The sequence below is a fragment of the Pelecanus crispus genome, chromosome 17, assembly GCF_030463565.1.
Source record: "Pelecanus crispus isolate bPelCri1 chromosome 17, bPelCri1.pri, whole genome shotgun sequence".
Taxonomy (NCBI): Eukaryota; Metazoa; Chordata; class Aves; order Pelecaniformes; family Pelecanidae; genus Pelecanus; species Pelecanus crispus.
The window spans coordinates 7,696,389-7,718,681 of NC_134659.1; the positions used below are offsets into that span (position 1 = coordinate 7,696,389).

Consider the following 22,293-nt stretch of genomic DNA (forward strand, 5'->3'; position numbering starts at 1 on the left):
GCCCCGGGCTCCGCCGCTGCCCCGCTCCGGCCGCCCCCGCGCCCCGGCACCGCCACCGGCACCGGCACCGGGATCGGGATCGGGATCGGGATCGGGATCGGGATCGGGATCGGGATCGGGATCGGCTCCGCCCCGGCCCCGCCCCCGGCCCCGCCCGGGGCTCCCGGCCCCGGCCCCGCACCGAGGGGCTGCCCGGTGCTTCCCACGGTACCGCCCCAGGGACCCCGGTACCGCCCCCGCACCGCCCCCGGACCCCCGCCATCGCCCCCGGTACCGCCCCCGGACCCCCGGCATCGCCCCCGGACCCCCGGCATCGCCCCCGGTACCGCCCCCGGACCCCCGGCATCGCCCCCGGACCCCAGGGTCGCCCCCAGAGCCCCGGCATCGCCCCCGCTATCACCCCCGGGCCCGGGGTCGCCCCCAGACCCCCGGCATCGCCCCCGGTACCGCCCCCGGTACCGCCCCCGCACCCCAGGGTCACCCCCAGAGCCCCGGCATCGCCGCCGGCATCGCCCCCGCTATCACCCCCGGGCCCCGGGATCGCCCCCAGACCCCCGGGATCACCCCCGGGATCGCCCCCGGACCCCCAACATCGCCCCCGGTACCGCCCCCGGACCCCAGGGTCGCCCCCAGAGCCCCGGCATCGCCCCCGGGGTCGCCCCCGGACCCCCGGCATCGCCCCCGGTACCGCCCCCAGACCCCCGGGATCGCCCCCGGGGTCGCCCCCGGACCCCCGGCATCGCCCCCGGTACCGCCCCCAGACCCCCGGGATCGCCCCCGGACCCCCAACATCGCCCCCGGTACCGCCCCCGGACCCCAGGGTCGCCCCCAGACCCCCGGTACCGCCCCCCGGCATCGCCCCCGCTATCATCCCCGAGCCCCGACATCGCCCCCAGACCCCCGCCATCACCCCCGGTACTGCCCCCAGACCCCCGGGATCACCCCCAGACCCCCGGCATCGCCCCCGGTACCGCCCCCAGACCCCCGGGATCACCCCCAGACCCCCGGCATCGCCCCCGGTACCGCCCCCGGGCCCCGGGATCGCCCCCAGCTCCCCAGTACCGCCCCCGGGGTCGCCCCCGGACCCCCATCATCGCCCCCGCTATCGCCCCCGGGCCCCAGGATCGCCCCCGGACCCCCGGTACCACCCCCGCACCTCCGGTACAGCTCCCCCAGACCCCCCGGGATTGCCCGGGGGCTCCCGGTATGCCCCCCGGTACCCCCAGTGCCCCCCCCCCGTGCAGCGGGACCCCTCTGAGTACCAGGGGAGAGCTCCCAGTGCCCCCAGTCAGCCCCCCCAGTGCCCCCTCACCCCAGAGCCTGCAGACCGAGGGTCCCCCAGTGCCCCACTGCCCCCAGTAGCACCCCCTCCCCATCCCCAGTATCACCCAGTATCACCCAGTAGCACCCCCTCCCCATCCCCAGTATCACCCAGGGGCTCCCAGTCCAGCCCTGGGACCTCCCAGTCCTCCCAGTCCAGCTCCCGGTACCCTCAGCACTCCCTGTGCCTCCCCCCGTGCCTTGGCCCTGGGGACGAGGGGGCACTGGGGCTGTACTGGGAGCACTGGGGCCGGGCTGGGAGCACTGGGGCCAGACTGGGGACACCGGGGCCGGACTGGGGGCACCGGGGCCGGACTGGGAGCACTGGGGCCAGACTGGGGGCACTGGGGCCAGACTGGGGGCACTGGGGCCAGACTGGGAGCACTGGGGCCGGGCTGGGAGCACTGGGGCCGGGCTGGGGGCACTGGGGCCAGACTGGGAGCACTGGGGCCAGACTGGGAGCACTGGGTCCGGACTGGGAGCACTGGGGCCAGACTGGGGGCACTGGGGCCAGACTGGGAGCACTGGGGCCAGACTGGGAGCACTGGGGCCGGGCTGGGAGCACTGGGGCCAGACTGGGGGCACTGGGGCCAGACTGGGAGCACTGGTGCCGGACTGGGAGCACTGGCGCCGGACTGGGAGCACTGGGGCCGGGCTGGGAGCACTGGGGCCGGGCTGGGGGCACTGGGGCCGGGCTGGGGGCACTGGGGCCGGGCTGGGGGCACTGGGGCCAGACTGGGAGCACTGGTGCCGGACTGGGAGCACTGGCGCCGGACTGGGAGCACTGGGGCCGGGCTGGGGGCACTGGGCAGCCTGGGAGCACTGGGTCCGGACTGGGGGCACTGGGGCCAGACTGGGGGCACTGGGGCTGGGCTGGGAGCACTGGGGCTGGACTGGGGGCACTGGGGCTGGACTGGGGGCACTGGGGCTGGGCTGGGGGCACTGGGCAGCCTGGGAGCACTGGGTCCGGACTGGGGGCACTGGGGCCAGACTGGGGGCAGTGGGGCTGGGCTGGGAGCACTGGGGCTGGACTGGGGGCACTGGGGCTGGGCTGGGGGCACTGGGCAGCCTGGGAGCACTGGGGCCAGACTGGGGGCACTGGGGCCAGACTGGGGGCACTGGGGCCAGACTGGGAGCACTGGGGCTGGACTGGGGGCACTGGGGCCAGACTGGGGGCACTGGGGCCGGACTGGGGGCACCGGGGCTGGGCTGGGAGCACTGGGGCCGGACTGGGAGCACTGGGGCTGGACTGGGGGCACTGGGGGCTCCGGGGCCGGACTGGGGGCACTGGGGCTGGACTGGGGGCACTGGGGCCAGACTGGGAGCACTGGGGCCAGGCTGGGAGCACTGGGGCCGGGCTGGGGGCACTGGGTCCGGACTGGGGGCACTGGGGCTGGGCTGGGAGCACTGGGGCTGGACTGGGGGCACTGGGGCTGGGCTGGGGGCACTGGGCAGCCTGGGAGCACTGGGGCCAGACTGGGGGCACTGGGGCTGGGCTGGGAGCACTGGGGCTGGACTGGGGGCACTGGGTCCGGACTGGGGGCACTGGGTCCGGACTGGGGGCACTGGGGCTGGGCTGGGAGCACTGGGGCTGGGCTGGGGGCACTGGGCAGCCTGGGAGCACTGGGGCCAGACTGGGGGCACTGGGGCTGGGCTGGGAGCACTGGGGCTGGGCTGGGGGCACTGGGTCCGGACTGGGGGCACTGGGTCCGGACTGGGGGCACTGGGGCTGGGCTGGGAGCACGGGGGCTGGGCTGGGGGCACTGGGGCCAGACTGGGGGCACTGGGGCTGGGCTGGGAGCACTGGGTCCGGACTGGGGGCACTGGGGCTGGGCTGGGAGCACTGGGTCCGGACTGGGGGCACTGGGGCCGGACTGGGGGCAGACTGGGGGCACTGGGGCCGGGCTGGGAGCACTGGGGCTGGGCTGGGAGCACTGGGTCCGGACTGGGGGCACTGGGGCTGGGCTGGGAGCACTGGGGCTGGACTGGGGGCACTGGGGCCAGACTGGGGGCACTGGGGCTGGGCTGGGAGCACTGGGTCCGGACTGGGGGCACTGGGGCTGGGCTGGGAGCACTGGGTCCGGACTGGGGGCACTGGGGCCGGACTGGGGGCAGACTGGGGGCACTGGGGCCGGGCTGGGAGCACTGGGGCTGGGCTGGGAGCACTGGGTCCGGACTGGGGGCACTGGGGCTGGGCTGGGAGCACTGGGGCTGGACTGGGGGCGCTGGGGCTGGGCTGGGGGCACTGGGCAGCCTGGGAGCCAGCCTGGAGCCCCCCAGGCCTGCTACAGCCCAGGTGTTATTGTAGGTCCTACAGAAACAGCAAAGGGCCCCAGGGGGGCTCTGGGGGCCCGAAAGCCATCGGGGGGGGGGCACCGGGGGGGGGACAGCAAGTGCTGGGGGGGGGGGGACGGACTGGGCGGGTGCTGGCATTGGGACCCCCGTGTGTGGGGACACCACGTGCCAGCCTGGGGGTCCCCAGTGCCACGTGGGGGGGTCCAGGTTTGGCACCCCAAGCCCGGTGAGCTGGCGGGCCCATGACGGGGGCCACCCCAGGGGGTCCCAGGACATTTTGGGGCGGGGGGAACGGGGACACGGTGGGACCTGGCAGCACCCCTCCCCCAGAGCTGGGACAGGGAGGGGGGAATTGGGGTCTCCTGTCCCCCCCCGGCAGCCGGGGCCGGGCACCCACAGGCCCCTTTGGGTGGGATGGGGGGGTCCCGACAGCCCCCCGGTCCCCAACCACACCGGGGACACCTCCCCCATCGCAGCCCCCCTAAAAAACAACCCCACCATGGCGGGGGGGGGGGTGACCACCGCTTCCCACCTCTTTTATTCCAACCGGGCGCTACAAAGCAGGGCGGGGGGGGGGGGGGGGGCACCCCAAAAGCCCCCCCTCGCAGCCCCCCTACCCCGACGGAAAAGCCTTGATGACCTTGACGTCGTCGAGGGGCCGGTCCTGGGCGTTGGTCTCCACCATGGCCAGCCGGCCCAGCACCCCCATGCCCTGGCAGACCCTCCCGAAAATGCTGTGCTTCCCGTCCAGCCACTGCGCCGGGCCCAGCGTCAGGAAGAACTGGCTGCCGTTGGTGTCCGGCCCCGCGTTGGCCATGGCCAAGATGCCGGCGCCTGGGACGGACGGACAGACGGACACCGTTAACGTGTCTGCTTTTTTGGGGTGGGGTTTTTGTGGGGGGAGGTTTTGACCTGGTGGCATGGGAGAGGCGCCAACCCCGTGGATAGGGTCTTGGGGGTCATGCCACCCCATGGCCAAGGTCCTGGTAGCCATGGGGAACATGCCACACCATAGATGGGGTCATGGGGGACGTGCCACCTTACGGATGGGGTCTTGCGGGTCATGCCACCCCATGGCCAAGGTCCTGGTAGCCATGGGGAACATGCCACACCATAGATGGGGTCATGGGGGACGTGCCACCCTACGGATGGGGTATTGCGGGTCATGCCACCCCATGGCCAAGGTCCTGGTAGCCATGGGGAACATGCCACACCATAGATGGGGTCATGGGGGACGTGCCACCTTACGGATGGGGTCTTGCGGGTCATGCCACCCCATGGCCAAGGTCCTGGTAGCCATGGGGAACATGCCACACCATAGATGGGGTCATGGGGGACGTGCCACCCTACGGATGGGGTCTTGGGGGTCATGCCACCCCATGGCCAAGGTCCTGGTAGCCATGGGGAACATGCCACACCATAGATGGGGTCACGGGGGACGTGCCACCCTACGGATGGGGTCTTGGGGGTCATGCCACCCCATGGCCAAGGTCCTGGTAGCCATGGGGAACATGCCACACCATAGATGGGGTCATGGGGGACGTGCCACCCTATGGATGGGGTCTTGCGGGTCATGCCACCCCATGGCCAAGGTCCTGGTAGCCATGGGGAACATGCCACACCATAGATGGGGTCATGGGGGACGTGCCACCCTACGGATGGGGTCTTGGGGGTCATGCCACCCCATGGCCAAGGTCCTGGTAGCCATGGGGAACATGCCACACCATAGATGGGGTCATGGGGGACGTGCCACCCTATGGATGGGGTCTTGGGGGTCATGCCACCCCATGGCCAAGGTCCTGGTAGCCATGGGGAACATGCCACACCATAGATGGGGTCATGGGGGACGTGCCACCCCGTGGATGGGGTCTTGGCATCATCAGGGACTTGCCACCCCATGGCCAAGGTGCTGGTATCCATGGGGAGCATGCCACCCAATGGATGGGGTCTTGGCATCATCAGGGACATGCCACCCCGTGGATGGGGTCTTGGGGGTCATGCCACCCCATGGCCAAGCTTCAGGCATCATGGGGGACATGCCACCCCATGGAGAGGGTCTAGGGGGACGTGGGGGACATGTGACCCCATGGCCAAGGTCCTGGCATCATGGGGGTCGTGCCACCCCATGGCCAAGGTCCTGGGGGACATGTGACACCATGGCTGGGGTCCTGGGGGATGTGGGGGACATGCCACCCCATGAATGGGTTCTGCGGGACTTGCCACCCCATGGCCAAGGTCCTGGCATCATGGGGGACGTGCCACCCCATGGCTGGGGTCTAGGGGTCATGCCACCCCATGGCCAAGGTCCTGGCATCACGGGGGACATGGATGGGGTCATGGAGGACATGTGACCCCATGGCCAAGGTCCTGGCATCATGGTGGACGTGCCACCCCATGGCCCAGGTTTTGGAGAACAGGGGGGACATGCCACCCCACGGCTGGGGTCATAGGAGATGCGTCACTCCACGGCCAGGGTCCTAGGAGACACGCCAGCCCATGGCCTGTGTGCTGGGGGACGTGCCACCCCATGGCCAAGGACACTGGGGACATGCCACCCCATGGCTGGGGTCCTGGGGGACACGAGGCATGGGCCACCCCATGGCCAGGGACACTGGGGACACGGGGGACGTCACCCCATGAACAGGGTCCTGGGGGAGATGGGGGACGTGCCACCCAATGGCTGGGGGTTCTGGGGTCCTGGGGGACATGGCACCCCATGAACAGGGACACTGGGGACACGGGGGACATGCCACCCCATGAACAGGGTTCTGGGGGACATGAGGGATGTGCCACCCCATGGCCAGGGACACTGGGGACACACCACCCCACGGACATGGTCCTGGGGGATGTGGGGGACGTGCCACCCCATACATGGGGTCCTGGGGGCCATGAGGGACATGGCACCCCTTGGCTGGGGTCCTGGGGGACATGAGGGACATGGCACCCCACGAACAGGGACCCTGGGGACCCTGGGGACATGGCACCCCTTGGCTGGGGTCCTGGGGGACACGAGGGACATGGCACCCCACGAACAGGGACCCTGGGGACCCTGGGGATGTGGGGACCGTGCCACCCCATGGCCAGGGACACCGGGGACCCTGGGGACATGGCACCCCATGGCTGGGGTCCTGGGGGACACGAGGGACATGGCACCCCACAAACAGGGACCCTGGGGACGCAGGGGCCGTGCCACCCCATGGCCAGGGACCCTGGGGACACGGGGGACATGGCACCCCATGGCTGGGGTCCTGGGGGACACGAGGGACATGGCACCCCATGAACAGGGACCTGGGGGACGCGGGGGCTGTGCCACCCCATGGCGAGGGACCCTGGGGACCCTGGGGACATGGCACCCCATGGCTGGGGTCCTGGGGGACATGAGGGATGTGCCACCCCATGGCCAGGGACCCTGGGGACACTGGGGACATGGCACCCCATGGCTGGGGTCCTGGGGGACACGAGGGACATGGCACCCCACAAACAGGGACCCTGGGGACGGGGGGGGCCGTGCCACCCCATGGCCAGGGACCCTGGGGACCCTGGGGACATGGCACCTCATGGCTGGGGTCCTGGGGGACACGAGGGACATGGCACCCCACGAACAGGGACCCTGGGGGACACGGGGGCCGTGCCACCCCATGGCCAGGGACACCGGGGACATTGGGGACCCTGGGGTCGTGTCACCCCATGGCCAGGGACCCTGGGGACATGGCACCCCATGGCTGGGGTCCTGGGGGACACGAGGGACATGGCACCCCACGAACAGGGACCCTGGGGGACACGGGGGCTGTGCCACCCCATGGCGAGGGACCCTGGGGACCCTGGGGACATGGCACCCCTTGGCTGGGGTCCTGGGGGACACGAGGGACATGGCACCCCATGAACAGGGACCTGGGGGACGCGGGGGCTGTGCCACCCCATGGCGAGGGACCCTGGGGACCCTGGGGACATGGCACCCCATGGCTGGGGTCCTGGGGGACACGAGGGACATGGCACCCCATGAACAGGGACCTGGGGGACACGAGGGACATGGCACCCCACAAACAGGGACCCTGGGGACGGGGGGGGCCGTGCCACCCCATGGCCAGGGACCCTGGGGACCCTGGGGACATGGCACCCCATGGCTGGGGTCCTGGGGGACACGGGGGCCGTGCCACCCCATGGCCAGGGACACCGGGGACATTGGGGACCCTGGGGTCGTGTCACCCCATGGCCAGGGACCCTGGGGACATGGCACCCCATGGCTGGGGTCCTGGGGGACACGAGGGACATGGCACCCCACAAACAGGGACCCTGGGGACGCAGGGGCCGTGCCACCCCATGGCCAGGGACCCTGGGGACACGGGGGACATGGCACCCCATGGCTGGGGTCCTGGGGGACACGAGGGACATGGCACCCCACGAACAGGGACCCTGGGGGATGCGGGGGCTGTGCCACCCCATGGCCAGGGACCCTGGGGACCCTGGGGACATGGCACCCCATGGCTGGGGTCCTGGGGGACACGGGGGCCGTGCCACCCCATGGCCAGGGACACCGGGGACATTGGGGACCCTGGGGTCGTGTCACCCCATGGCCAGGGACCCTGGGGACACTGGGGACATGGCACCTCATGGCTGGGGTCCTGGGGGACACGAGGGACATGGCACCCCACGAACAGGGACCCTGGGGATGCGGGGGCCGTGTCACCCCATGGCCAGGGACCCTGGGGACACGGGGGACATGGCACCCCATGGCTGGGGTCCTGGGGGACACGAGGGACATGGCACCCCATGAACAGGGACCTGGGGGACACGAGGGACATGGCACCCCACAAACAGGGACCCTGGGGACGGGGGGGGGCCGTGCCACCCCATGGCCAGGGACCCTGGGGACCCTGGGGACATGGCACCCCATGGCTGGGGTCCTGGGGGACACGGGGGCCGTGCCACCCCATGGCCAGGGACACCGGGGACATTGGGGACCCTGGGGTCGTGTCACCCCATGGCCAGGGACCCTGGGGACATGGCACCTCATGGCTGGGGTCCTGGGGGACACGAGGGACATGGCACCCCACGAACAGGGACCCTGGGGATGCGGGGGCCGTGCCACCCCATGGCCAGGGACCCTGGGGACACGGGGGACATGGCACCCCATGGCTGGGGTCCTGGGGGACACGAGGGACATGGCACCCCATGAACAGGGACCTGGGGGACGCAGGGGCCGTGCCACCCCATGGCCAGGGACCCTGGGGACCCTGGGGACATGGCACCCCTTGGCTGGGGTCCTGGGGGAGACGAGGGACATGGCACCCCACAAACAGGGACCCTGGGGACGGGGGGGCCGTGCCACCCCATGGCCAGGGACCCTGGGGACACTGGGGACATGGCACCCCATGGCTGGGGTCCTGGGGGACACGAGGGACATGGCACCCCATGAACAGGGACCTGGGGGACACGAGGGACATGGCACCCCACAAACAGGGACCCTGGGGACGGGGGGGGCCGTGCCACCCCATGGCCAGGGACCCTGGGGACACGGGGGACATGGCACCTCATGGCTGGGGTCCTGGGGGACACGGGGGCCGTGCCACCCCATGGCCAGGGACACCGGGGACATTGGGGACCCTGGGGTCGTGTCACCCCATGGCCAGGGACCCTGGGGACATGGCACCCCATGGCTGGGGTCCTGGGGGACACGAGGGACATGGCACCCCACAAACAGGGACCCTGGGGACGCAGGGGCCGTGCCACCCCATGGCCAGGGACCCTGGGGACACGGGGGACATGGCACCCCATGGCTGGGGTCCTGGGGGACACGAGGGACATGGCACCCCATGAACAGGGACCCTGGGGGACGCGGGGGCCGTGCCACCCCATGGCCAGGGACACCGGGGACATTAGGGACACCGGGGACATTGGGGACCCCTGGGGTCGTGTCACCCCATGGCCAGGGACCCTGGGGACATGGCACCCCATGGCTGGGGTCCTGGGGGACACGAGGGACATGGCACCCCACAAACAGGGACCCTGGGGACGCAGGGGCCGTGCCACCCCATGGCCAGGGACCCTGGGGACACTGGGGACATGGCACCCCATGGCTGGGGTCCTGGGGGACACGGGGGCCGTGCCACCCCATGGCCAGGGACACCGGGGACATTGGGGACCCTGGGGTCGTGTCACCCCCATGGCCAGGGACCCTGGGGACATGGCACCCCATGGCTGGGGTCCTGGGGGACACGAGGGACATGGCACCCCCACAAACAGGGACCCTGGGGACGCAGGGGCCGTGCCACCCCATGGCCAGGGACCCTGGGGACACGGGGGACATGGCACCCCATGGCTGGGGTCCTGGGGGACACGAGGGACATGGCACCCCACGAACAGGGACCCTGGGGGACGCGGGGGCTGTGCCACCCCATGGCCAGGGACCCTGGGGACACTGGGGACATGGCACCCCATGGCTGGGGTCCTGGGGGACACGGGGGCCGTGCCACCCCATGGCCAGGGACACCGGGGACATTGGGGACCCTGGGGTCGTGTCACCCCCCATGGCCAGGGACCCTGGGGACACTGGGGGACATGGCACCTCATGGCTGGGGTCCTGGGGGACACGAGGGACATGGCACCCCACGAACAGGGACCCTGGGGATGCGGGGGGCCGTGCCACCCCATGGTCAGGGACCCTGGGGACCCTGGGGATGCGGGGGCCGTGCCACCCCATGGCTAGGGACACCGGGGACATTGGGGACCCTGGGGTCGTGTCACCCCATGGCCAGGGACCCTGGGGACCCTGGGGACGCGGGGGCCGTGCCACCCCCCCGGCTTTTCGGCCTCCTGGCGCTGGCCTCTGCTCACCGGTGAACTTCAGCTCGGGGTGCAGCTCGTCCTCAAACTGCTTGCCGTAGATGGAGCGGCACCGCCGCGGCCTGGGGGAGGAGGGGGGGGGGGGGTCAGCAGGGACCCCCGGCCCGTGGGGGGACGCGGGGGTCGGGGGGGTGCGGGGGGGTCTCTCACCGGTGCCGGTGGGGTCCCCCCCCCTGCACCATGAAGTCCTTGATGACGCGGTGGAACTTGGTGCCGTTGTAGTAGCCGCGGCGGCAGAGCTCGGCGAAGTTCTTGCAGGTGCGGGGGGCGTGCTTCCAGTACAGCTCCAGCACCAGCGCGCCCATCCTGCGCCACCGGCACGGCTCAGCCCGGGGTCAGCCCGGGGTCAGCCCGGGGTCAGCCGGGGGGTCAGCCCAGGGGTCAGCCCAGGGGTCAGCCCAGGGGTCAGCCCACTGGCACCGGGGTCAGCCCAGGGGTCAGCCCACCAGCACCAGGTCAGCCCAGGGGTCAGCCCAGGGTCAGCCAGGGGTCAGCCCGGGGGTCAGCCCAGGGGGTCAGCCCGGGGGTCAGCCCGGGGTCAGCCGGGGGGTCAGCCCGGGGGTCAGCCCAGGGGTCAGCCCACCAGCACCAGGTCAGCCCAGGGGTCAGCCCAGGGTCAGCCAGGGGTCAGCCCAGGGTCAGCCAGGGGTCAGCCCGGGGTTCAGCCCGGGGTCAGCCCGGGGGTCAGCCCACTGATACCAGTACCGGGCACCGGGGTCAGCCAGGGGTCAGCCCAGGAGTCAGCCCACCGGTACTGGGGTCAGCCCCAGGGGTCAGCCCAGGGGTCAGCCCAGGGGTCAGCCCAGGGGTCAGCCCACCGATACCAGTACCGGCACCGGGGTCAGCCAGGGGTCAGCCCAGGAGTCAGCCCAGGGGTCAGCCCAGGGGTCAGCCCACCGGTACCGGGGTCAGCCCAGGGGTCAGCCAGGGGTCAGCCCACTGGTACCTGGGTCAGCCCAGGGGTCAGCCCAGGGGTCAGCCCAGGGGTCAGCCCACTGGTACCTGGGTCAGCCCAGGGGTCAGCCCAGGGGTCAGCCCCACTGGCACCGGGGTCAGCCCAGGGGTCAGCCCAGGGGTCAGCCCACCGGCACCCGGGGTCAGCCCAGGGGTCAGCCCAGGGGTCAGCCCACCGGTACCGGCACCGGGGTCAGCCCAGGGGTCAGCCAGGGGTCAGCCCACCGGTACCGGGGTCAGCCCAGGGGTCAGCCCAGGGGTCAGCCCACTGGTACCCGGGGGTCAGCCCAGGGGTCAGCCCAGGGGTCAGCCCACCGGTACCGGCACCGGGGTCAGCCCAGGGGTCAGCCCAGGAGTCAGCCCACCGGTACCGGGGTCAGCCCAGGGGTCAGCCCAGGGGTCAGCCCACCGGTACCGGCACCGGGGTCAGCCCAGGGGTCAGCCCAGGGGTCAGCCCACCGGTACCGGCACCGGGGTCAGCCCACCGGGCACAGGACACACCCGGGGGGCGTGGGGTTGGCAGGGGAGTGGGGGGGCTCGGGAGCAGGGGGGCAATGGGGGCTGCCCGGTACCGGGGGGGGGGGGGATTGGGGGACTGCCCGGTACCGGGGGGGGGGGGGGATTGGGGGACTGCCCGGTACCGGGGGGGGGGATTGGGGGACTGCCTGGTACCGGGGGGGGGGGGGGATTGGGGACTGCCCAGTACCGGGGGGGGGGGGGGGGATTGGGGGACTGCCCGGGGGGGGGATTGGGGGCTGCCCGGTACTGGGGCGGGGGGATTGGGGACTGCCCGGTACCGGGGGGGGGGGGGATTGGGGACTGCCCGGTACTGGGGCGGGGGGATTGGGGACTGCCCGGTACCGGGGGGGGGGGATTGGGGAGCTGCCCGGTACCGGGGGGGGGGGGATTGGGGGCTGCCCGGTACTGGGGCGGGGGGATTGGGGACTGCCCGGTACCGGGGGGGGGCACCGGGGGCTGTTTGGCACCGGGGAGGACGGACTGGGGGCTCTCTGGGACCGGGGGGGAACGGGACTGGGGGCTGTCCGGTACCGGGGGGGGACTGGGGGCTCTCTGGGACGGGGGGGGGGGGAACCAGGGGCTGTCCGGTACCGGGGGGGGGACACCGGGGGCTCTCTGGTACTGGGGGGGGGATTTGGGGGCTGCACGGTACCGGGAGGGGGGGAACTGGGGCTGCCCACTACCGGGGGGGGGGAATTGGGCGTTGCTCGGTACCGGGGGATTGGGGGCTGTCCGGTACCGGGGGGGGAGGCGGGGGGCTGTCTGGTACCGGGGGGGGAGCGGGGGGTGTCCGGTACCGGGGGGGGGGGGGAGCGGGGGTATCCGGTACCGGGGGGAGGGGGAGCGGGGGGTATCCGGTACCGGGGGGGGGGGAGCGGGGGTATCCGGTACCGGGGGGAGGGGGAGCGGGGGTATCCGGTACCGGGGGGGAGGGGGAGCGGGGGTATCCGGTACCGGGGGCGGGGGGGAGCGGGGGTATCCGGTACTGGGGGGGGGGGGGAGGCGGGGGTGCCCGGTACCGGGGGGGGGGAAGCGGGGGTGCCCGGTACCGGGGGGGGGGGGAGCGGGGGTGCCCGGTACCGGGGGGGGGGGAGCGGGGGTATCCGGTACTGGGGGGGGGGGGAGCGGGGGTGCCCGGTACCGGGGGGAGGGGGAGCGGGGGTATCCGGTACCGGGGGGGGGAGCGGGGGTGCCCGGTACCGGGGGGGGGGAAGCGGGGGTGCCCGGTACGGGGGGGGGGGAAGCGGGGGGTGCCCGGTACCGGGGGGGGGGGAGCGGGGGTATCCGGTACCGGGGCCGTTCCCGGGGCACGGAGCGGGCCGGGGGGGGGGAGGGGGGGTGCGATGGCCGCCCGGTGCCGGTGCCGGTGCCGGTGCGAGCGGCCCCGCCCCTTACGTGGTCTCCATGGAGACGGTGGGCGGCTGCCAGCAGTCGGGCGGCACGGCCGCCATCTTGCCGCTGCCGGAAGGGGCCCGCGCCGCGCGCTTCCGGGGCCCCGCCCCCCTGCCCCGGCCGCCGCCCACCAATGGGAGAGCGCGGCGGGCGGGGGCGGGGCAGAGGCGGCGCAGCCAATCCGAGCGGCGGGCGGGCGCGGCGCTATTGTGACGCAGGGGAGGGGGAATTCGAACGAGGGGGCCCCCGCCCCCTCCGCCGGGACACGCCCCCTCCTCCGCGCGCGCGGCCAGCGGCAGCCGGGGGCGGGCAGCGGTGAGCGGGGGGGGGGGGCGGGGGGGCCGGGACCCACGGGGGGGTCCCCGGGGGGCGGGGCTGGGACCCCCGGGGCGGGGCCGGGGTCCCCCCGGGATCGGGGGTGCGGGGCCGGGACCCCTCGGTGTGGGGCTGGGACCCCCTCAGTGTGGGGCTGGGACCCCCCCGGGATCGGGGTGTGGGGCTGGGACCCCTCGGTGTGGGGCTGGGACCCCCTGGTGTGGGGCTGGGACCCCCCCGGGATCGGGGTGCGGGGCCGGGACCCCTCGGTGTGGGGCTGGGACCCCCTCAGTGTGGGGCTGGGACCCCCCCGGATCGGGGTGTGTGGGCTGGGACCCCTCGGTGTGGGGCTGGGACCCCCTGGTGTGGGGGCTGGGACCCCCCCGGGATCGGGGTGCGGGGCCGGGACCCCTCGGTGTGGGGCTGGGACCCCCTCAGTGTGGGGCTGGGACCCCCCCGGCATCGGGATGTGGGGCCGGGACCCCTCGGTGTGGGGCTGGGACCCCCTCAGTGTGGGGCTGGGACCCCCCCGGGATAGGGGTGTGGGGCCGGGACCCCTCGGTGTGGGGCTGGGACCCCCCCCGGGATCGGGGTGCGGGGCTGGGACCCCTCGGTGTGGGGCTGGGACCCCCCTGGTGTGGGGCTGGGACCCCCCCCGGGATCGGGATGTGGGGCCGGGACCCCTCGGTGTGGGGCTGGGACCCCCTGGTGTGGGGCTGGGACCCCCTCGGGATCGGGATGTGGGGCTGGGACCACCCTGGTGGGGACCTGGGACCCCCCCGGGATCGGGGTGCGGGGCTGAGACCACCCTGGTGGGGACCTGGGACCCCCCCAGGTGCTCAGGGTGTGGGGCTGGGATCCCCCCAGGATTGGAGTGCAGGGCTGGGACCCCTCGGTGTGGGGCTGGGACCCCCCCCCAGGATCGGGGCGTGGGGCCAGGACCCCTCGGTGTGGGGCTGGGACCCCCTCGGGATCGGGGCACGGGGCTGGGACCCCTCAGTGTGGGGCTGGGACCCCCTGGTGTGGGGTTGGGACCCCCCCGGGATCGGGGTGTGGGGCTGGGACCCCCTGGTGTGGGGCTGGGACCCCCCGGGATCGGAGTGTGGGGCTGGGACCCCCCTGGGATTGGGGCATGGGGCTGGGACCCCCTGGTGTGGGGCTGGGACCCCCCGGGATCGGGGCACGGGGACGGGACCCCTCGGTATGGGGCTGGGACCCCCCCCGGGATCGGGGGTGTGGAGCTGGGACCCCTCGGTGTGGGGCTGGGACCCCCCGGGATCGGGATGTGGGGCTGGGACCCCTCGGTGTGGGGCTGGGACCCCCCGGGATCGGGGTGTGGGGCTGGGACCCCTCGGTGTGGGGCTGGGACCCCCTGGTGTGGGGTTGGGACCCCCCCGGGATCGGGATGTGGGGCTGGGACCCCCTGGTGTGGGGCTGGGACCCCCCGGGATCGGGATGTGGGGCTGGGACCCCTCGGTGTGGGGCTGGGACCCCCCGGGATCGGGATGTGGGGGCTGGGACCCCTCGGTGTGGGGCTGGGACCCCCCGGTGTGGGGCTGGGACCCCCCGGGATCGGGATGTGGGGCTGGGACCCCTCGGTGTGGGGCTGGGACCCCCTGGTGTGGGGCTGGGACCCCCCGGGATCGGGATGTGGGGCTGGGACCCCCCCGGGATTGGGGTGCGGGGGCTGGGACCCCTCGGTGCGGGCCGGGGGTCCCCAAGGGGTTGGGGCGTGGGGCTGGGACCCCCTGCTACAGCACTGGGCCCCCCCGGGGCTGGGGTGCGTGGCTGGGGGGGTTCCCGGGGTGGGGGGGCACGGGGGGTCCCCCGGTTTGGCCCCCCCCCCCAGGCCGCGCCGTGCCCGCGCCGGCTGTGCCGTCCCCGGCGGCACAAAGCCCCGATTGTCCCCGGCACCGGCGGGTGCCATCCCCGGGCGCTGGCCGGTGCCACCGGGTGCCCCGCCGGGGGTCGGGGGTCCGGGGGGGCCGTGGGTCACCCCCCCGCTCGCCGCAGGCAGCCCCTGTGCCGGCGCGGCGGGCCCAGGCGATGGCGGAGGAGCGAGGTAGGGCAGCGCCAGCGCCGCGTCCCCCCCTGCGTCCCCTCCCCGGGGCTGGGGGGGCCGGGGCTCACCCCCGTGTCCCCCCCCAGATGTCCGCTTCGTCACCGAGGAGAGCTTCGACTTCGGGTTCCTGTCACCTTCCGACAGGTGAGGGGGGGGGACGCGGGGGACAGCCCACCCCATGAACGGCGTCCTGGTGGCACGGGGGACGTGCCACCCCACGGCTGGGGGCCTGGGGGACGTGGGGGACGTGTGAACCGTGGCCAAGGTGCTGGCATCATGGGGGACTTGCCACCCCATGGCCGGGGTCCTGGGGGACATGTGACACCATGGCTGGGGTCCTGGGGGACGTGGGGGACATGCCACCCCATGGCTGGGGTCTTGGGGGTCATGCCACCCCATGGCCAAGGTGCTGGCATCATGGGGGACATGGATGGGGTCATGGGGGACGTGCCACCCCATGGCCGGGGTCCTGGGGGACATGTGAAACCATGGCTGGGGTCCTGGGGGACGTGGGGGACGTGCCACCCCATGAATGGGGTCTAGGGGTCATGCCACCCCATGGCCAAGGTGCTGGCATCATGGGGGACATGGATGGGGTCATGGGGGACGTGCCACCCCATGGCCGGGGGTCCTGGGGGACATGTGACACCATGGCCAAGGTCCTGGCATCATGGGGGACGTGCCACCCCATGGCCGGGGTCCTGGGGGGACATGTGACACCATGGCTGGGGTCCTGGGGGATGTGGGGGACGTGCCACCCCCATGAATGGGGTCCTGGGGGACTTGTCACCCCATGGCCAAGGTGCTGGCATCATGGGGGACGTGCCACCCCATGGCCAGGGACACTGAGGGACATGCCACGCCATGAACAGGGTCCTGGCATCATGGGGGATGTGCCACCCCCATGTCTGGGGTCCTGGGGACATGAGGGACGTGCCACCCCATGGCTGGGGACATTGGGGGACATGCCAGCCCATGGCTGGTGTCCTGAGGGACATGGGGGACGTGCCACCCCATGAAGAGGGACCTAGGAGACACGCCACACCGTGTCCCGGGGGACTTGGGGGACATTTGGGCCCATGGCCAAGGTCCTGGCATCAGGGGGGACATGGCCAGGGACACTGGGGAACATGGACCCCATGGCCAAGGTTTTGGGGGACATGGGGGACATGCCACCCCCACACATGGGGTCATGGGGGACATGGACCCCATGGCCAAGGTTTTGGGGGACATGGGGGACGTGCCACCCCATACATGTGGTCCTGGGGGACATGGGGGACATGGATCCTGTGGCCAAGGTTTTGGGGGTCATAAGGGACACGGATCTCGTGGCCAAGGTTTTGGGGGACATGGGGGACGTGCCACCCCCATACATGTGGTCCTGGGGGACATGGGGGACATGGACCCCTTGGCCAAGGTTTTGGGGGGGACATGGGGGACGTGCCACCCCATACATGTGGTCCTGGGGGACATGGGGGACATGCCACCCCATGGCCAAGGTTTTGGGGGTCATGGGGGACGTGCCACCCCATACATGTGGTCCTGGGGGACATGGGGGACATGGACCCCTTGGCCAAGGTTTTGGGGGACATGGGGGACGTGCCACCCCATACATGTGGTCCTGGGGGACATGGGGGACATGCCACCCCATGGCCAAGGTTTTGGGGGTCATGGGGGACGTGCCACCCCATACATGTGGTCCTGGGGGACATGGGGGACATGGACCCCTTGGCCAAGGTTTTGGGGGACATGGGGGACGTGCCACCCCATACATGGGGTCCTGGGGGACATGGGGGACATGCCACCCCATGGCCAAGGTTTTGGGGGACATGGGGGACGTGCCACCCCATACATGTGGTCCTGGGGGACATGGGGGACATGGATCCCGTGGCCAAGGTTTTGGGGGTCATGGGGGACACGGATCCCGTGGCCAAGGTTTTGGGGGACATGGGGGACGTGCCACCCCATACATGTGGTCCTGGGGGACATGGGGGACATGGATCCCGTGGCCAAGGTTTTGGGGGACATGGGGGACGTGCCACCCCATACATGTGGTCCTGGGGGACATGGGGGACATGGACCCCTTGGCCAAGGTTTTGGGGGGACATGGGGGACGTGCCACCCCATACATGTGGTCCTGGGGGACATGGGGGACATGGACCCCTTGGCCAAGGTTTTGGGGGACATGGGGGACGTGCCACCCCATACATGTGGTCCTGGGGGACATGGGGGACATGGACCCCTTGGCCAAGGTTTTGGGGGACATGGGGGGACGTGCCACCCCATACATGGGGTCCTGGGGGACATGGGGGACATGCCACCCCATGGCCAAGGTTTTGGGGGACATGGGGGACGTGCCACCCCATACATGTGGTCCTGGGGGACATGGGGGACATGGATCCCGTGGCCAAGGTTTTGGGGGACATGGGGGACGTGCCACCCCATACATGTGGTCCTGGGGGACATGGGGGACATGCCACCCCATGGCCAAGGTTTTGGGGGTCATGGGGGACGTGCCACCCCATACATGTGGTCCTGGGGGACATGGGGGACATGGATCCCGTGGCCAAGGTTTTGGGGGTCATGGGGGACACGGATCCCGTGGCCAAGGTTTTGGGGGACATGGGGGACGTGCCACCCCATACATGTGGTCCTGGGGGACATGGGGGACATGGATCCCTTGGGCAAGGTTTTGGGGGACATGGGGGACGTGCCACCCCATACATGGGGTCCTGGGGGACATGGGGGACATGCCACCCCATGGCCAAGGTTTTGGGGGTCATGGGGGACGTGCCACCCCACACATGTGGTCCTGGGGGACATGGGGGACATGGATCCCGTGGCCAAGGTTTTGGGGGTCATGGGGGACGTGCCACCCCATACATGTGGTCCTGGGGGACATGGGGGACATGGACCCCTTGGCCAAGGTTTTGGGGGACATGGGGGACGTGCCACCCCATACATGGGGTCCTGGGGGACATGGGGGGACATGGATCCCGTGGCCAAGGTTTTGGGGGTCATGGGGGACGTGCCACCCCATACATGTGGTCCTGGGGGACATGGGGGGACATGGATCCCGTGGCCAAGGTTTTGGGGGACATGGGGGACGTGCCACCCCATACATGGGGTCCTGGGGGACATGGGGGACATGGATCCCGTGGCCAAGGTTTTGGGGGACATGGGGGACGTGCCACCCCACACATGTGGTCCTGGGGGACATGGGGGACATGCCACCCCATGGCCAAGGTTTTGGGGGACATGGGGGACGTGCCACCCCACACATGTGGTCCTGGGGGACATGGGGGACATGGATCCCGTGGCCAAGGTTTTGGGGGACATGGGGGACGTGCCACCCCACACATGTGGTCCTGGGGGACATGGGGGACATGGATCCCGTGGCCAAGGTTTTGGGGGTCATGGGGGACGTGCCACCCCATACATGTGGTCCTGGGGGACATGGGGGACATGGACCCCTTGGCCAAGGTTTTGGGGGACATGGGGGACGTGCCACCCCATACATGGGGTCCTGGGGGACATGGGGGACATGCCACCCCATGGCCAAGGTTTTGGGGGACATGGGGGACGTGCCACCCCATACATGTGGTCCTGGGGGACATGGGGGACATGGATCCCGTGGCCAAGGTTTTGGGGGTCATGGGGGACACGGATCCCGTGGCCAAGGTTTTGGGGGACATGGGGGACGTGCCACCCCATACATGTGGTCCTGGGGGACATGGGGGACATGGACCCCTTGGCCAAGGTTTTGGGGGTCATGGGGGACGTGCCACCCCATACATGTGGTCCTGGGGGACATGGGGGACATGGATCCCGTGGCCAAGGTTTTGGGGGACATGGGGGACGTGCCACCCCATACATGTGGTCCTGGGGGACATGGGGGACATGGACCCCTTGGCCAAGGTTTTGGGGGACATGGGGGACGTGCCACCCCATACATGTGGTCCTGGGGGACATGGGGGACATGCTACCCCATGGCCAAGGTTTTGGGGGTCATGGGGGACGTGCCACCCCATACATGTGGTCCTGGGGGACATGGGGGACATGGATCCCGTGGCCAAGGTTTTGGGGGTCATGGGGGACACGGATCCCGTGGCCAAGGTTTTGGGGGACATGGGGGACGTGCCACCCCATACATGTGGTCCTGGGGGACATGGGGGACATGGATCCCTTGGGCAAGGTTTTGGGGGACATGGGGGACGTGCCACCCCATACATGGGGTCCTGGGGGACATGGGGGACTTGCCACCCCATGGCCAAGGTTTTGGGGGACATGGGGGACGTGCCACCCCCACACATGTGGTCCTGGGGGACATGGGGGACATGGACCCCTTGGCCAAGGTTTTGGGGGACATGGGGGACGTGCCACCCCATACATGGGGTCCTGGGGGACATGGGGGACATGGATCCCGTGGCCAAGGTTTTGGGGGACATGGGGGGACATGCCACCCCATGGCCAAGGTTTTGGGGGACATGGGGGACGTGCCACCCCATACATGGGGTCCTGGGGGACTTGGGGGACATGCCACCCCATGGCCAAGGTTTTGGGGGTCATGGGGGACGTGCCACCCCATACATGTGGTCCTGGGGGACATGGGGGACATGGACCCCTTGGCCAAGGTTTTGGGGGACATGGGGGACGTGCCACCCCATACATGGGGTCCTGGGGGACATGGGGGACATGCCACCCCATGGCCAAGGTTTTGGGGGTCATGGGGGACGTGCCACCCCATACATGTGGTCCTGGGGGACATGGGGGACATGGACCCCTTGGCCAAGGTTTTTGGGGGACATGGGGGACGTGCCACCCCATACATGGGGTCCTGGGGGACATGGGGGACATGCCACCCCATGGCCAAGGTTTTGGGGGGACATGGGGGACGTGCCACCCCATACATGGGGTCCTGGGGGACATGGGGGACATGGACCCCTTGGCCAAGGTTTTGGGGGACATGGGGGACGTGCCACCCCATACATGGGGTCCTGGGGGACATGGGGGACATGCCACCCCATGGCCAAGGTTTTGGGGGACATGGGGGACGTGCCACCCCATACATGGGGTCCTGGGGGACATGGGGGACATGGACCCCTTGGCCAAGGTTTTGGGGGACATGGGGGACGTGCCACCCCATACATGGGGTCCTGGGGGACATGGGGGACATGCTACCCCATGGCCAAGGTTTTGGGGGTCATGGGGGACGTGCCACCCCATACATGTGGTCCTGGGGGACATGGGGGACATGGACCCCTTGGCCAAGGTTTTGGGGGACATGGGGGACGTGCCACCCCATACATGTGGTCCTGGGGGACATGGGGGACATGCCACCCCATGGCCAAGGTTTTGGGGGTCATGGGGGACGTGCCACCCCATACATGTGGTCCTGGGGGACATGGGGGACATGGATCCCGTGGCCAAGGTTTTGGGGGACATGGGGGACGTGCCACCCCATACATGTGGTCCTGGGGGACATGGGGGACATGCCACCCCATGGCCAAGGTTTTGGGGGTCATGGGGGACGTGCCACCCCATACATGTGGTCCTGGGGGACATGGGGGACATGGACCCCTTGGCCAAGGTTTTGGGGGACATGGGGGACGTGCCACCCCATACATGGGGTCCTGGGGGACATGAGGGACATGCCACCCCATGGCCAAGGTTTTGGGGGTCATGGGGGACGTGCCACCCCATACATGTGGTCCTGGGGGACATGGGGGACATGGATCCCGTGGCCAAGGTTTTGGGGGACATGGGGGACGTGCCACCCCATACATGGGGTCCTGGGGGACATGGGGGACATGGACCCCTTGGCCAAGGTTTTGGGGGACATGGGGGACGTGCCACCCCATACATGGGGTCCTGGGGGACATGGGGGACATGCCACCCCATGGCCAAGGTTTTGGGGGACATGGGGGACGTGCCACCCCATACATGTGGTCCTGGGGGACATGGGGGACATGGACCCCTTGGCCAAGGTTTTGGGGGACATGGGGGACGTGCCACCCCATACATGGGGTCCTGGGGGACATGGGGGACATGCCACCCCATGGCCAAGGTTTTGGGGGACATGGGGGACGTGCCACCCCATACATGGGGTCCTGGGGGACGTGTCACCCCGTGCCCAAGGTTTTGGGGGCCGTGGGGGCCGTGCCACCCCACAGCTGGCATTACCGGCGACACGGGTGACAGGGGACATTGCCACCTCCCGGGCACGGTGCCGGTGGGTGCCGCGGGGGGAGCCAGGGCTGACGCTGGCCTTCCCTCCGCAGCCGGGAGGAAGAAGAGGAGGAGGAGGATGAGGACGGCGGGCGCTGGAGCCCCCCCGCGCGGTGCCCGGCTGGCGGAGGTGGTGCGGGAGGCCACGCGCCTGGCGGCAGAGCTGGAGCGGTGCCACCTGCCCCCCCCCCGGACCCCCGCGCAGCCCCCGCAGCCCCCGCCGCGAGACCTTCGTGGTGAAGGACAGCCCGGTGCGGGCGCTGCTGCCCACCGTGGAGTCGCGGGGGGGAGCCCCCCACCCGGCCCCCCCGCCAAGCCCCGGGGGGTCCCCGCTGCCACCAACATCCCCGGCACCCGCAAGGTAG

At 71.4% G+C, this 22,293-nt stretch overlaps 2 protein-coding genes across 2 annotated transcripts; one reads left to right on the top strand and one right to left on the bottom strand.

Annotated features, from left to right (window-relative positions):
- Positions 1–4,228: 4,228 nt before the first annotated feature.
- Positions 4,229–13,382, bottom strand: PPIL1 (peptidylprolyl isomerase like 1). The gene is given in 6 exon segments (XM_075722429.1): positions 4,229–4,449; positions 10,450–10,504; positions 10,507–10,520; positions 10,609–10,630; positions 10,632–10,764; positions 13,327–13,382. Coding segments are annotated over 6 exon segments (501 nt in total).
- A 2,302-nt stretch (positions 13,383–15,684) lies between these two features.
- Positions 15,685–22,293, top strand: PSRC1 (proline and serine rich coiled-coil 1). Its single transcript, XM_075722562.1, is given in 5 exon segments — positions 15,685–15,700; positions 15,787–15,844; positions 21,982–22,030; positions 22,032–22,120; positions 22,122–22,293. Coding segments are annotated over 5 exon segments (384 nt in total).